Raw genomic sequence first — 15,353 nt, 5'->3', positions numbered from 1 at the left:
GGTGGTGGGCTCAGGTACCGCCAGCCTTCCTGGATAGACGGCTTCACTGAGCACCAGGAGCATGGGGCATGCAATGGCAGAGAGCCCTGCTCCTTCAGAGTGTGCCTCACGGGAACAGAGAGAAACACTGTAAGACTTGAGTGTCCTAAGGCAGCCAACCACTGTGAGGAGAGGCCAGAGTTAGGCATGGATGCTGAAATGCAGGGGCAGAGGCATTCAAGACCCAGGAGGCCTTGTAAAGAAGGGGGTTTTGAAACAAACTCAAGGACACACAAAGGGTCCAAGGGGGTTATGCAGCCACTCAGCAAAGAACCTTTTGGGGAACAGGAGGTCAGAGGGCTGGAGCAGAGAGGCAGACCCTGGAGTTGCATGCCTACAGGGACATGGGTGAGATCAAGCCCTGGAGGTTTGACATGGAGCAGGGCAGGCCCCAGCTGAGCTTTTAGAAGGCTTGGTGTGGGTGGAGGCCAAGGTCAGGACAAAAGATTTGGTAGGACTTAATGATGGGAGCCAAGGCTGGATTCCAGGTGGGTGAAAGGATGAGGCCAGTGGAGCTGGTCGGCAAATAGCATGGAGTAAGAGCCGTGAGACACTGGGAAGTCACCCACCTTTCCTTCTGGCCAGGCTAGACTCTTATTCTTGCATGCAGGTCCTTCCAAAATTGTCGTCTTCCATCGTCCACGAGATCGATAGCATTCTGGGCAATAAACCCTACAGCAAAAAGGACTATAGATCCTAAGTTACCCCCACCACCTGCTCGGACAGTTTCCAGTCCCCTCCTCGTCTCTGTTCGCTCGCTTCTGCTGTTTCAAAGCCAAATGCAGAGTGTGGTTCGTATCCCAGGGGAAAACACTATGCCCAGACGTTACCAGGAAAGGATCTCCAAAGTCACCGCCAGATGCCACCTACCGCTTCTTCACTGGATACTACCTGATGGGTGCCAGGAGATGGCATTGATTAGGGGAGACATTCTGCCTCTGTTTATTTTTCAAGAAGGAACATTTGCCCCCAGCCATGGCCCTCCGTGGAGATTCCAGAAGTCATGGCCAAGTGGAGATCTAATCCTTGGAGCAGGCAGGGCTGGCCTCTCTGCCAAGAACCCCTGCCTCTGAAGAGGGGTCTGCCACTTCCCAGCACCCCTTCTTCTTCCAGATCCTGGTTGTTAGGGCAGGGCCTCCCTCTTTCCATGGACACCAGGCACTTTGTCCGAGGCTAGCCTGGGGTCTCAATCTTCCCAGACCTTGACACGTCCCACATGCCCAGTGGGCCTTGGCTGGGATTATACCTACCTAGCTGGCCCTTGGCCCCCACCCTTACCCTTGCTGGCAGGGGCAAGGATCCCAGCTGGCTTTCCCAGCGTCTTCCACCCTACATGCATCTGCTGAGTCCCACAGCAGGGAAGCCCAGCAGGCTTGGATGGAGCCCACTGGAGTATGCCCCTCTGTCAAGAGCTGTAGACAAGCGTGGCATCTGGCCACACCACAGGCAGGTGGCTGCAGACTGGGCCCGTGCTCACAAGACCGTATTCCTCTCAGACCTTCCTCTAATACCTCTGCTGTACTGGAGCAGAGGGCTTGTGTCTTGGGCTCTGCACAGAAAAGGCACGTAAGCTTTTCAGTGAGGGAGCTCCCCGGGGTTCCTATTGCTGCAGGCTAAGGGACTGGGGGAACAGAACTCCAGGAACAGACCCCAAGAAAAGATCCCCAGGGACCTCTCCCTGAAAAGATGGCCAAGACTACTCATTCTCTGCCGCATACCATCGTGCTGGCCTAGGAAGGATGGGGAGAGGGGGAAAGGACAGGACAGGCAGCCCCTTAGCAGTGGGAGCTAGGCGGATGGTGGTGCCAGGTAGCCTGCAGGTTTGAGCAATGCATGCTGCCTGGAGGCCCAGTCCCATGGTCCTGTGATGCTTTGGGGACAGGGTCCTACCCATGTGTGCCAGCTAGCTCCCTAGAAGACCCAAGCCTCCTGCCCTGGACAGGCAGGGGCCAGTTCCCAGGCATGTACCCTGGAGGCACAGCATCCGGCTTCTCTTCTGTAGCTGCTGTTCCAAGCCTCCTCCCTGCCGCTCCTCACCAGCTGTTGTCCAACCAGAGCTGGGCAGAAGCTTGGACATGGTGGGGATGGATGGAAGAGACAGGAAGAAAGGCAGGCAGGGTGGGAAGCTTCCTCTCTCACACGTAATACCCCCTGCAGACCCTGGGCTCTCAGACCTTCACCACTGCTCATAGCCCCAAGCCCTGAGACCTCAGAAGCAGCCCTGTGGGTGTGGGGATGGAAGCCACTAGGCTCTGAAACCTCCATACCTGGCTAGAGGAGCCTGCTTCCAGGACAGGGCCCTGCAGTGGCCCAGCAGGAACTAGCCAGCCCTGTATATGCAGCTGGCCTTGGCCCTGCTTGCTACATGGACCAGGCAGCAGGGATGCCCACAGCCACACCTCAGAGCTAAGCTCCTTCAAAAGAGACAGGAAGACAGGCTGCATGGTGAACCGGGCTACATGAGCCCTAGATGCAGGCAGCCTTCGGGATGACATTTTAACCACGTGTTTGAGATGTTTTCTTCCTTCTGAGGAGTTGGGGCTTTGCTTAAGGACAGGGTCACTCGCCTCCATGGAGGGGTTTGGGTAAGATGGTCTTAGGAGACCACCAAAGACCTGTGCAGGCAGCTTATTAAGGGGGAGCTTGCCCCTGGTCCTTGAAGGGTCTAAGGCCAGCTCCTTCCTCCATGGCCACAGATCTCCCCTTCCTCTGGCCCCAGCTGCCTACTGGTCAGTCCCAGCCAGCCTCCAGCACCTTCTCCCCTTGAAGCACAGCCAGCCGGGCCTGGTGCAGGAGGGGGCTGTTTGAGGGATCTGACGCATGGAGCCCTGCTGTTGCTCACCCCAGACCCAAGGTCCTGAGGCTCGGCAGGGCACCTGTGTGCCCTGTTCTCATCCATCATGTACATAATGTGCTTTCTCTACCCGTTTTTTAATGAGCGCGGCTCCTTGCTAATTGCACCCCACCAGGCCGACCGCAAGCGCCTCCAGCTTCCTGACAGACTCTCCAAGGTGCAGCCCGTATTTATGGAATGACAAATAAAACCCGAGCCCTTCCGTCTCCATGCTTCAGTCCTCTCATTTCCTCAGAGACGGCATCAGGGGAGCGCAAAGCCGCCAACTGCAGGGATGAGGTCTTGGGTCCCCCACCCCTAAACTGGACTCTATAACTGAGGACAAAGTAAGGGCCCAAGTACAGGGCAGAGAGAGGGGATGGGCTGGTCAAAAGATCCACCCTCGCCTCTCCCAGATGACGTCGCCTCTCCCAGATGACGTCTCTGAGGCCTTTGGGAGATACGGTATCTCCCCCCACCACACACACATCTCTGCTGACACCTCCAAAGACTCGGGGCTGATGGCTGGGAAGCGCCATGCCCTTAGGGACCAGCTGGCTGCTGGTCTCAGGTTGATGGGTTTGGGGAAGGAAGCACATGGGTCGCTCCAGTGTGTCTGAAGGTGGCGGTAGGAGGTGCATCCTCCAGCATACTGCTATTTGGGGTCTTCCCGCCTTCCTTGTGAGCCCTGAGCCATGGGTGCAAATCCTCATCTCCCCAGCTACTCGCCACATCCCTGTTCTAAACCAGCGAGGCTAAGAACTACAATGATTCCATCCCTTCCCAAAGGGTTTATTAAAACACAGAAACCAAAACATACACACAGAGTACGAGTGAAGATAACAATTGGCTAGCCCGTCCAGCCTCCCCCGGGACAGTCTTCAGAGGAGCTGGGATATGTGCCCCTGGGGCCCCTGCTGAGAGGCTCCAGCTAGCCCCAAGTGCCTACTCCTGCTTCACCAGGGTGTGCTGAATGGGGCAGCGGCGGGACAGATGCCAGCCTGGCCTGGGCAGGAAGAGGACTCTCTGTAGAGTCTAGTTTGACCCTGGCAGGCAGCAGGGGCCCTCCCTCCTCTCCAGGCCGAGTGGAGGAGCTGCCTCTGAGCTGGGCTCTGGTTCCTATGTGGCTATGTGGAGAGTTCAGGACATATACACACACACCCAACAGGCCCTTTCCGGGTTATCGCACCTAAAAAAATACTTTGTTTAAAAAAAAAAATCTGAAAATTAAGAGGGAAAATATCCATAAACAGGACGCCGACGACTTTGGGCTGACGCACCACAACCTGTAAACTTCCTGGTATATAAATCGGGCAGGTTGGCTTCCTCCTCCATGCTGTGCTCTGCGCAGGAGCGCCTTGGGGGTGGCCATCCACCCTTGTAGGCAGGTCAAGACAGTGAAAGGTAGAGGGAGGGTCAGTCTAGGCTCCCGACCGCCTTCCTTGGCACACACTAGAAGCTCCAAGCATCAATACTTGCCCACTCTACAAAGATGTCCGGCCCTCTGGCCCACCCTCAGCATGCCCCCTGCAGGATCTCAAGACTTAGGAGACTGGTTGCAGGTGTCACGGAGCCCATCAACCTATATGGATTTGGGAGCACCCAGAGGGTGGGGGAGGGGAGCCCCGGCTCACAGGTGGCCCTGGGGTACAGGAAGCAGAGGAGGCACTTCACAGCAGGAGCGTGTGAGGGGGTGCCCTCAGATGTCACAGCTCTGACCCCAGTTCTCTATGTCACCTGAGAGCCACCCCGCACCTTCCACAGACATCCAGCAGAGTGAAGGGAAGCCAAGTGTCTGGAAACGTTACGTCACTGCGGCTCTGACAGCTTGGGCATGAGGACCCCAATCCTCTCAGCAGCCTCAAGATGCCCCTCTGCCCTGTCACTCTCTGGCAGGAGACAGCTGATGGGCCAAGATAAGAGCACCCCTGAAGGACCTTTCCCTCTCCCCAGCTGCCTGGGCAGACTACCCTCCAAAGCCACCCAAGTGCTGGTCACAGGGAACATAGACCTTCCCAGGCCAGTAGGGGGCTCAGGTCAAGGAGGCTGTGCAGAGGAAAAGGCCAAGGTGGGTGGGTATGACCTAGGAAGAAGCAGAGCTGAGGGACAGAGCAAGACTCCTGGGAGACGTCACCAGGGAAGGGGTGAACCCTTGAAATAGAGCCAGAGTCACAGGCCCTGATCTGTCCCAGGGTCTGTCACTTGGGGCACAGTTCCAAATGAGGCCAGCAGGGCTGACTGTCTTGCCCAGTGGGATTAGCACAGGGACTCTGGGTTAGGGAACAAGCTTATGGCAGCCACTCCCATGCAGGGGACAGCCCTTCTTAGAGAATGGGGGTCAGCCACCATGATACACATCCTGGAGCTCTATGGTATGCTCAGTCTATGACCAGAGTCCCCCCTCTGCCTACCCACAGTGTCTGGCCAGTCCACTGGCCTTGAGATTTGAAAAGACTGAAGTGTCAAAGTGTCACAATGGAAGAAGCCATGGGGGTCCAGCCCTCCAGGGGTTCAGAGGAGGAACTATGTTACAGATGTGCACATCTGGGCTAAGTAAAGGCTGGGCAACTGCCAAAGTGTCCTTAAGACAAGCCATGGAGACCCGCCCCCATCTTGGTGGGCCCAGGGACACTGAGTTTCCCTCACTCCTTTCCCAGGGAGGAGAGTCTGAGCCCCTCCAAGCTCCCTGACCTCAGACTCAATGGGCTTCTCCCCAGAAGCTCCTTCCTCATCTTCAGGGTTTACTGAACCCCAGGGCACCTGCCTGGGATGCACCAAGGCAAGGGCTTGGAAGTCTCCAGGTTGAGCCAGGGCCAGCGAGAAGGTCAGACACAGGCCGAGAGCCTGGCAGGTCCACCTCACCCCTACCCCAGCATGGAGCCTTACATGGTGCCACAGACTAGGGTGGAGCAAGACAAGTTGGCATGCCCACACTGACATGGGGAGATAGCCCTGGCACTCCAAGGCACCCCTGCAGGAAATAAGGCCAGAAGCCTTGGAGGCTCCAGCTAGGAAGGATCTAAAGAAGCCATCAGGTCCAGTCCCGCCTCCAAGCACAGCTCTCTCCACACCCTCTGAGAACCAGCAAGGGCCACTGTGGCCCCTATTCATGCAGCAGTTGCCCTGGTCAAGGCCTCTCTAGGACCAAGACAACAGAGGTAAGTCCAGCTCCTTGACATCTGTGGCCCAGGATGTTGGGCTCAGGGAAGTCTGTGCCAGGGTGAGTGGGACAAGTCTCCCAGAGCCACCCAACAAACATGACCCTCTTTCCTGGGGCACCAGCTCCTACCTGCCTACACCATACTCCTGCAAACAGCAAATGTCCAGAAGCCCCTGTAGGGCCTCTGGCCCAGGTCTAGGTCTGTCCCACCTTGTGAGGCAACCCTTCCACTTGCCACACATTGCTGGGGCCTCCACATGTCCACTGGAAACAAGAGATTCCAGAGCCTTTGGGATAGGTACCCCTGCCAGGAGATGAAATGTGCCTGGTGGTCCCCAACCCTGGCAGGAAGGAGATAGAAACCCCCTACCTGGGCATCACCAGGCTAGGCAGCCACTCCCCAGACCTGATCGCCTCCAACACTAGGGTCCCGAGCAGGCAGGGGGCCAGTGCAGAAGGGCAGTCACACAGGAGCAGACACGGGCAGGGGACATACTAAGGGCTTCCAGAACACAGGATGCTGCATCTCCCCAGCTGGAGTGAGTCCACAGAGCAGCACCAAAGGCCTCCAGAGAACTTCCCTTGAGGTCTGGAGCCGGGTGACAGACAGGAGTGTTGTGAGTCTGAATCTTCCACACGTCATCCAACTTTTTATCAAGACAAACACGTTCGAATCTTCGGTAGGAAAGTGCAAAAAAAGTACAGGTAAATGGAATTTCCTCTAAGTCAGTCACTCTGGAAAAGGTGCCAGGGCCTTGCCTGGCGTGGCTACGGGTGGGATGCAGTGCGGAAGAACACTTCAACTATGATGAGGTGGCACTTCTGGGCTCTTGTGCAGCCAGGCTGGGCCTTGTCCTCGGTGTGATAGAATTGCTTCGTTTCCCTTTTGTGTCCCAACGCGGCACCAACTCCTAAAAGGGCTGTAGCTTTTCTCTCCCGTGGGGATTGGGCAGGTGGCCCGGCTGCAAAAGGTAAACCAGTGGGTTACACATTTGGGTGGCCAGGTATCCATAGGTGTGGTCACAGTTATGATCACAGGGAATCCTGGTATCAAGATCCCCTAGTTACAGGCCTTTGGGCTAGATGTGAGCTGCACTCCAATTACTGGAGTCTCAGCACCCAGTAGGCTCTGCATGGAAGTTCATCCAGGGCCTCTGGCCTTGCATCTACCTTACAGGGACAGATAGCACTTGGAGAAGGCCATCAGGACTGGTGACCTCTCTGAACTCCCCGTCTCCACTCCCAAAGCCATTAAGACACTCAACCCCTCGGTACTCCCTCCCCCTGGTCCTGAACAGAGAATGAGGGTATAAGACAAGCAGCAACTGTCCATGGGCCAACCATCATGCAGGACAGGGTTCCAGGCTGAGAGCAGTGACCTCTGCCACATGGCTAAGAACACATGTATGTGCACATACAGATGTCCACATGAATACACACACAGACACAGCCATGACCAGCTACGAGAAACAAAGACTCCAAGGCTCAGGCGCATGAACCAAGTGCTCGGACGGGGCAAACTGGAGGGCGTGGGACAGCAGTGTGGCCAGCAAGCCCCTCACCTCAGCTGGAAAGGAGCGCTGCAACGGGAGGAAGTCATGAGGACGACTAGATGTCTGCCGAGAAGAGATCAGAGCATGGGCTTGCCTGGCATCCCCAGCAACGGGCAGGCTGGGCCCCAGAGGGGCACTGTGTGCATGCTGCCCGGAAGCGGGTGGGGACCTACCAGTCACATAGGGCCCCAGGGGCATCTGGTTGTAGTTGACAATCCCTCCCGGTCCAGGGCCCCGGAAGTTGGGCCCAAAGCTGCTGTTGTACATCTGAGAGGAGCCGAAAGCGCCCTGGAGGCAAGGACCAGCTTTACAGGTGACAACCAGAACATCACCCAGCCCCCACCCAGGGGCACCCACCCATACAACAGGGGGACTCAGGCCCACGATGCAGTGCGCAGGCCAAACCTGACCTGCTGGATGGTGGGGTCACCAGCACGGTTGGTTAGGCGACTCAGGATGCTGCGTTCGGACATCTGCAGACGGGCAGCCACCGGGGGAATGCGTGACAACATGGAGGGCAGGCGAGTCACATCCGCCTTCATGTCACTCAGCAGTTCCTCCAGCTGGTTCAGGACTGCAGGGTGGGAGGGCCTAAGAATGGAGGGCTTGCTCTGCCCTCCACAGCTGCCATACAGGTTGTGGCCAGGAAGGTGCCCTTTACATACGTCACAGCACACTCCCAAAAGTGGACACCATGGGGCATCCCTCACCAGGCTCTTCAAATCCTGGGAAGCCTAGGATTGCCAACTGGAGAAACAGGGTTTGCAAGAAAACTCCTCCAGGGGTCCCTCCTGGCAGAAAAGAGCTCCAGACACTCGCTGGATTCCCTCTCTGGGTGGCCAGCAACCCCATCTGCCACTAGACCACTAGGCCCACACACCTTTGCTGCCAGTGGGGACAGAGCATGGACCAGACCTTCCTGTGTGAGCCGTGTTAGTAATACCCTTTCCACTCTGGAGCCCTCAGACCAGAAAAGCAGAGGTCTGGAGTAAGATTCAAAGTAGACCTTGGGCAAACTGTTCCCCTTCCTAAACTCCAAGATGGAGACACTTAAGATGCATTCCTCCAGGCAAAGGACTTGCTCATCCCTGCACAGGACAGTGAGCGTTGGTGAGTCCTCCGATCTCATTACCTCTGTGCTACCTACCGCAGCCTGCGCCCTCTTTGTTGGCATTTCTGTGAAATGAGGTACTAGAACAGAACTGTACCCCTCTGCCCCCAGAGGCCTCACCCTCTGGGCATCTGTCCTGTCAGCTCCTCCACTTGAGGCCGAGCATGCTCCTTGGGCAGGATGGGGGCTATGGGCTGCACCACCGGAGGTGAGGAGCGGGGCTCACTCACCCTTGTGCAGGACAGCGTTGGCAGGCTTGTTCCCGGCAAGGGACTCCTTGGACAGGTGCTGGTGGCTCTCAGCAAGGCACTCCACCTCCGCCAGGCGAGCGTTGAGCGCCATGGCTGGGTGGTTGGGGTCCTGGGTCATGTTGAGGTACGCAGCCCTCCGGAGCTGTTCCTCGATCACCAGTGCCTGCTCCAGCAGCTGGGCGGGAAGGGAGGGCACTGGCCTGGCCCCTCCTCCTCCCACCAGCGCCCACCAATGCTGAGGCTCCGGGCTGGCCTCCTACTTCCCTCCTAGCCTGATCTTCTGGCCCTGGGAATCTTCCACAAACTAAGTTCTCCAATCCCATCCCCTGGGCAGTGGGAGATGCTCACACACTGGGGCCTTGCCAGCGTGGGTGGGTTGACTGAATCTTCAGAGGAGAGCCTGGCCCAGGTTTAGGTACAGGGATGGGTGGGGAGGTAACACCTTCAAAGGCCTACCTTGAACCTGCGGGCCAAAAACTTGTTCTTCATTTCCAAGTAGTTGCCCTTGTGGATCTCAGACTTAAAGGGCTCGTTGAGGATCATGTACCGCGGGTCATTCTGAATGTCCTGCCAGCGGGCATAGCCATGTCTGAGGGGTACAGTTAAGGGCAAAGCTGGCCACAGGAATGAGGGGCTTGACAGTAGGGGTGAGGTGGGAGTAACCAGGGTCCCAGCTTGCTGTCTGTGTGCCCCAGGCAAGTTAGACATCTGGAAGATAAGCATGCTGGGGATGACAGGCGCCAAGCAGGGCACTGAGGCCTCCTGGTGCTGACTCTATCCCAGCACCCCAGATAGACACATCCAAGTCCCAATCCCTGAAGCCCAAGAATGTGGCCCTTCCCCAGATGCGATCAGGAAGGGTTCAGACTAGATGAGGGGGGGCTAAATCCCAATGACTGTGTTGGGAAGGTTGATTGGGGGAAGACAGACAGAAGGACAGACGACAGAACATGATAGAACACAGAGACCGGCCACGGAGTCTCAAGGTTATAGGCAATCACCAGAAGCTGGGAGATGAAGGGAAGGTCCTCCCTAGAGCCTGTGGTCCCCTGAGGACCAGACAGACCAGAGTCACCCCAGAGCGACTGACCAAGGATACGTCACGATGCCCGCCAGCAGCCAGTAGTCGTGACGGCGGTGCCAGATTTCATAGATTTTTCCCGAGGACACAGCGGCCCGTTCCTCATTCTGCCACAGCGTGTGCAGTTCTGAAGAAAGAAGTCAAAGTGAGCGGAACGTAAGGTCCCCGCCCCGGCGTGCACACAGGCTTGTTCAGCACCGGCCACCGCCCAGCCTCGGAGGTGCATTGCTCCAGCATTGCTCAGAGGGGAACAACAGACTGTACCAACCATTCGTACCCCAGCATGAAGCTGCCATCTGCGCAGGCTCCTGGGAAGTGGGACCCCCAGCCCGGTCCCTGCCTAGGGTTCCACCTGGGTACCTGTGAAGCCGCCATCTGCAATGTTGAACATGAACTTGAATTTCCCATTTTTGTCTTCTTTCTTCCCCTCCTCGTCTTCCTCTCTGTCACCATTTTGCTGTGTCTCCGTGGGATCCTTCTCCTCAACCTTGGAGTCATCTAGTGGAGAGGTGACAGGCCACGGTCACCGTCTCTCCAGAAGGCATTATCCCAAAGCCTCTCCCTGCCATGCACTGGGAGCCCCAAAGACAAGTGGAACATGCCTGTCCTCCACGCGCTCACTGTACAGAAGGACTTAAAAAGGAAAGGGGCCCTCTTTCCATCCTGAGCAGGTTCCAGGCCCTAGCGCCCCTCCCCCACCACACCACAACCACCTCAGAAAAGTTCAGAGACAATGGATGCCTGAGGGCTCTGACCACAAGGTGGCTGCTCTAGAGCTCTAGTGCGCAAAGCTGAGCCACAAATGTCTGTGACCAGCTCTTTCCCTCTCTGGGTGACTGGGGTGACAGGAGGGGTAAGAGAAGTGGGATGAGTCTGTCCCCTGGAAAAAGAGCCGCCCTGATAGGAGGAACTTGCAAGTCCAGGCCCCTGTCCACTGTCTCCTACCAGGGCCTGGGGTCTGCACCTGGGGGACTGACCAGGAGGCATAAGGCAGGCACAGGAAAAAGCCCCTACCCGGCCTGAAATCGCTGCTGTGACTCGGGCTTGGCTCCAGCTTGTCTGGGATCGGCTCCTTGTCTGGCAGCACTTCCTCTGCAGAACAAGGGGGGCTCGTGGGCAGAGAGGGGTCTCCTATCCATCAGAAGTGCTACTCGGGGTGCAAGAGGCACAGCCTAGAACGCTCCCTGGGAGGTAGGGCTGGCCTCTCCCCACAAAGCACCACCTTCAATCCAGGTCTACCAAACACATAAAACCAAAGTAATCAACACATGTCCGCCAAAACAAGTGTGTGTACGTGAGTCTGTGTGTGTGCATGTGGAAAGGGGCACGTGCATGCGCATGTGAAGGCCAGAGGTTGATGATTTGCGTCGTCCTTAATTACCATCACCTTATCTCCTGAGACAGAGCCTCATTACACGTGGATTTGGGAGGACTGGCCAGCAAGCCCCAGGGTTCCTCCTGTCTCCATCTAGCACTGGGGTTGCCCACATGTGCTGTGTTTGGAGTTTGGTTGGGTGTGGTGGAGGGTTGGTTGGGGTTGGGTTTTGTTTCTGTTTCTGTTGTTTTGTTTACTGGTGTTTTCTGTCTTTGCTTTGCTCTGCATGGGTGATGGAAATCAACTCAGGTCAGCACACTCACACAGCGAGCACTTTACAGACCGAGGCTGGGTGTCTCCCAAATCTATCACGAGGGATGGTAATTACTGCAGACTACTAGAACTACTAGAAGCTTTTTTGGAAGAAAAATACTCGTTTTTGTTTGTTTTTCTCGAGACAGGGTTTTACTATGTAGCCCTGGCGATCCTAGAAATCACTCTGTAGACCAGGCTGGCCTTGAACTCACAGAGATCCACCTGTCCCTCGGCAGAAAAATACTAAACACCGAAACAAATATTCACCTAACAACACAACCTGGTGCGGTACTGACCCTGCAGTCACAGTGAGGCTTTGACCCAGTGAGTCTCTCAAGAAGTGGCTGATCATAGCACATACCAATGAGGATATTAACACAAAACCTTAGCAGTATAATTAACAAGCTCTACCTAATGATCTGAAGTGTGTATTAAGAACCTCACACCCAACCGCCTTTTTCCAATCCAGACAAGGCATTTACAGACTCCGGCCATGTTAAGCCAGAAGCAAGTTTGACAGTATCCAGATGGACTTGTATTTTCAAACAAGATTCCAAGTGAGTTGGAACCCTGTAATCATACCCCAAGAGCCCCCAAGTCTCCATGACAGGGTCAAAGTCTTGTATAGACCTGACCCCTTGCCCTTCCCAACACCAGGTAGTAGGACACCGCTAGCATCCAGGCAGGGTAAACAGACTGGAGTGCGGTCCGCCGACCTGCCCAGGGCTGCAGGGGTCATGTGCTGGGCTGAGGAAGCCCTACCTTTCAGTGGCTGCTCCGGAGAGCCCTGGGCCTTCTCCACCTCCTCCATCCTCTCCTCTCGAGCTCTGTCCTTGCTGTCTGAGCTCTGATGTTTGTCCTCAGCCTCCACTCTGTCCAGGGCAGTTGGCAGGGCCTAGAAGGACAGGCTAGGGGGCTGCAGGACCTGAGCCTCAGCAGGGATGCAGGGCAGGGAATATGCACTGGGCTGGGAGCCTTCAATCCCAACGCCCCCACTTGTTCCCCGCCTGGTCACCCTAGACCCAGAGACTGGAGCTGGGAGCCAGGAAGGCCTGGCTTCTACCCAGCTGGGCCAGACCAAGCTCCACCCACATCCTCCACAGGGCCCAGCCACCATCAACTTTTATACCTGGATTTCCTGGGGCTTCTTTGACTTCTGCACGCCCGACTCCTTCTCGTCCATGTAGCCCAGCTGGGCTTCCATTTTGTCTGCAATATAAAGGGAAAGCGGTGAGACAGGTGGGCTTAGACAGGGCCAAGGAGCAGGGCAGGGCGGGGCATGTCAGCTGAGAGGAGGAGGCCTGGCCTTGTGGTGCTCCACAGCGGGAGACAATCTCAGCAGTGTGAGCAGGGCTCCAGGCCAGGTCTCCAACTCAGACCCCTGTAGGCCCTTGGGCCTGGTGAGGCCACAGTGGGCACTGTCAGGATGGAGGAAGCCTGACACCATCGCAATTGCCCTCCAGAAGCAGGGGGAGGAGGGTGTGACCAGGGCTGGTTTTCTTGTCAGGGTGATGGAAATATCCAGTGAGTTCAGCAGGAGCCACTAGCCCATGCTTCAGAAAAGCAGATTGCATGGCATGCGTGGAGTAAAACCTCAAGGCTGTTGCCAAAAGGAAAAAGCCTCCGACAAGAGGCTGCGGGGTGGGGGAACCCTCACACTGTGGGTTGCACAGAGGACTTGGTCCACCTCCCATGACCCAAGAGCTCTCCCAGGCCCTCCCTAGGCCCAGACCTGGCAGCCCCAGCGGGGCTGGAGGGAGCTGTGCAGGGCTGGCAGGCACGGGTGTGTTGGGATCCGAGGAGATCACCTCACAGGGCTTCTTGCCCTCTGGTCCCTCAGGGACCAGGTCAGGGGTGCTGTACTTCCCGTTGACATGCTCAAACTCCTGAACCTGGGCAGCAGGAGGACAGCGGAGAGGACAGAGAGGACGACTCAGAGACCGCCCACAAGACGGAACGTGGCAGGCTTGGGTGCTGCTCTGCCCACGGCTAGCTGGGACAGACGCCGTTCTGTAACTGCTGTCAGGGGCCCCTCTCCCTAGAACTCACCCTCCTGGCCTCATCCCGCCTACCCTCACCCTGTAAGGCTCCTACACAGTCAGTCCCTCTGGTCCGTCTCAGACCTGGGTAGCTGTGTGACCTGAGCCAGGCATTTGGCTCTGGCAGCTGACCCCGTCAGAGGCAGTGCTAGGGCCACGTGCCAGCCAGAGGGCTAGTAGAGGCTTACTCACCCACCTTCTTCCTAACCAGCGACATGACCCCAATGCGCGTGAGCACGTGCTGCCTGGACAGGCCCTCCCGGGGTACACCATCTGCGAAGGTCTCGGCACCGTCTGCCCCCGGCTCACACAGGTGCCGCATGAAGAGGGACACATAGGCTCTGGGGTGGGGAGTACTGGGGCTCAGGGGGTGAGGGAAGGCTGGCAGGACCCCCGGGGACCTCTTGGATGGAAGCCTCCATCCACCACAGCGTGCCTGCTGGGGCCAGGCACCCAGAAAGGCAGAAGAGCCTCCCTGACAGGGGACCCACCCCAGATGCTCTTGGCCCTGGGTGGCCCAACCTCACTCTCCCAGAGTTTGGGCAGGGGACTGCTGGCCAGTGTTTTCTATAAATCAGCCCTGCCCAATATACCACACCCAAAGATCTGATAGCCATGAACTCTCCGGGCACTTCTGACCAGGAGGGAGCAAGCACTATCCACTGGAGGACCCACTCCACAGGGATAGGAGGCCACACCTTCCTGGACCACCACCTCATTTGGACGTTTTACCTAAATTCCTTCTCACTCTTCCCACGGAGGTCCCGCACCAGCCAGTGGGAATTGAAGGCATCCTGGGGGGGCATGCCCCAGCGCATGATGGCATTCAGAAAAGCCTTCCTCTGTCTGGCATTGAAGCCCAGCACCTGGCCAGGGTGGAGAAGGGGAGTGATCTCAGGTTAGATGGACAGAACTGTGGGGTAGGGAAGGAAAGCAAGGGGGCCCTGAACCCAGAGGGTCCCTCTCAGCTTCGCCGGCATGAGCCGGGAGCCAGGGAAAACCCTCAGTTCCTCCATGGGGGGGGGGGGGGTAGGGCTGGGAGGGATCGGGAACAGGCAGACCCCACCTCAATGTTGCCCCCAACTCGAGCCAGAAGAGGCGGCAGGGGCTTGTCCCTGTCACTCTTCAACTGCCTCCTAGATTGTCGTCTTCCACCTGGAAAACAGCCCACACAGACCCTCAGGCTGATGTGCAGCATACTCAGGACAGCAAGACCCTCTGGACGACCTCCCGCAGCTCCCTCGGGGCACCCAGCCCAGCCTCACCTGCCATCACTCCCCACCCACTCTAACAGCCCAGGTCACCTACACTAATACTCACTCTGCCCTTCGGGTCTCTCCTCAAAGTCCTCGTCCTCATCCTCGGAGCCGATGGAATACTCAGACTGGTTGTCCGAAAGCTCGTCTTGCCACTCTGCACAGAGTCAGCAGAGGGGCCTGTGCACCCAGGGCCAGGCCGAGCCCCTCCCCAGCCCCGTCACAGCCATGACAATGACAAGGGCCAAAGGTGACTGCACTCAGGAAGACTTGTGGAGGCTTGCCCACACTCCAACACTTGCCTGAAACCACCGGACTGATAGCCATCTTGTCCCCAAACCCACACCTCCCTGCAGCTCCCCTTCTCCCAGAAGCCTTGATGCCCACTGCCACTCTTCCA

At 57.1% G+C, this 15,353-nt stretch overlaps 2 protein-coding genes across 11 annotated transcripts in view; one reads left to right on the top strand and one right to left on the bottom strand.

The window, feature by feature from the left end:
• Kcnab2 (potassium voltage-gated channel subfamily A regulatory beta subunit 2) overlaps window positions 1–3,099 on the top strand; it is a 36,307-nt gene extending 33,208 nt beyond the window's left edge. The window contains exon 11 of the mRNA XM_059255929.1: window positions 650–3,099. Within this exon, the coding sequence (XP_059111912.1) occupies window positions 650–739 (90 nt within the window). The 3' untranslated portion in view covers window positions 740–3,099. The remainder of the gene's footprint in view (window positions 1–649) is intronic.
• A 983-nt stretch (window positions 3,100–4,082) lies between these two features.
• Chd5 (chromodomain helicase DNA binding protein 5) overlaps window positions 4,083–15,353 on the bottom strand; it is a 51,828-nt gene continuing 40,557 nt past the window's right edge. For 4 of the 10 annotated variants that reach the window (XM_059255470.1, XM_059255472.1, XM_059255471.1 and 1 more), the window contains exons 27-41: window positions 15,018–15,110; window positions 14,764–14,852; window positions 14,430–14,563; window positions 13,894–14,038; window positions 13,391–13,550; window positions 12,788–12,867; window positions 12,421–12,553; window positions 11,043–11,120; window positions 10,389–10,526; window positions 10,047–10,155; window positions 9,404–9,536; window positions 8,927–9,122; window positions 7,996–8,159; window positions 7,759–7,873; window positions 4,083–6,994 (exon numbers count right to left, since the gene is read on the bottom strand). In XM_059255470.1, coding sequence (XP_059111453.1) covers window positions 6,801–6,994; window positions 7,759–7,873; window positions 7,996–8,159; window positions 8,927–9,122; window positions 9,404–9,536; window positions 10,047–10,155; window positions 10,389–10,526; window positions 11,043–11,120; window positions 12,421–12,553; window positions 12,788–12,867; window positions 13,391–13,550; window positions 13,894–14,038; window positions 14,430–14,563; window positions 14,764–14,852; window positions 15,018–15,110 — 1,961 coding nt within the window. In that variant the 3' untranslated portion in view covers window positions 4,083–6,800. Of the gene's footprint in view, window positions 6,995–7,594; window positions 7,649–7,758; window positions 7,874–7,995; window positions 8,160–8,926; window positions 9,123–9,403; window positions 9,537–10,046; window positions 10,156–10,388; window positions 10,527–11,042; window positions 11,121–12,420; window positions 12,554–12,787; window positions 12,868–13,390; window positions 13,551–13,893; window positions 14,039–14,429; window positions 14,564–14,763; window positions 14,853–15,017; window positions 15,111–15,353 lie in introns of all 10 variants that reach the window. The other 6 variants (XM_059255476.1, XM_059255477.1, XM_059255474.1 and 3 more) reach the window with 5 other exon arrangements.

The sequence above is a fragment of the Peromyscus eremicus genome, chromosome 2, assembly GCF_949786415.1.
Source record: "Peromyscus eremicus chromosome 2, PerEre_H2_v1, whole genome shotgun sequence".
NCBI lineage: Eukaryota > Metazoa > Chordata > Mammalia > Rodentia > Cricetidae > Peromyscus > Peromyscus eremicus.
The sequence above is the reverse complement of the archived record's forward strand: the minus strand, read 5'-3'. Positions and strand labels throughout refer to the sequence as shown.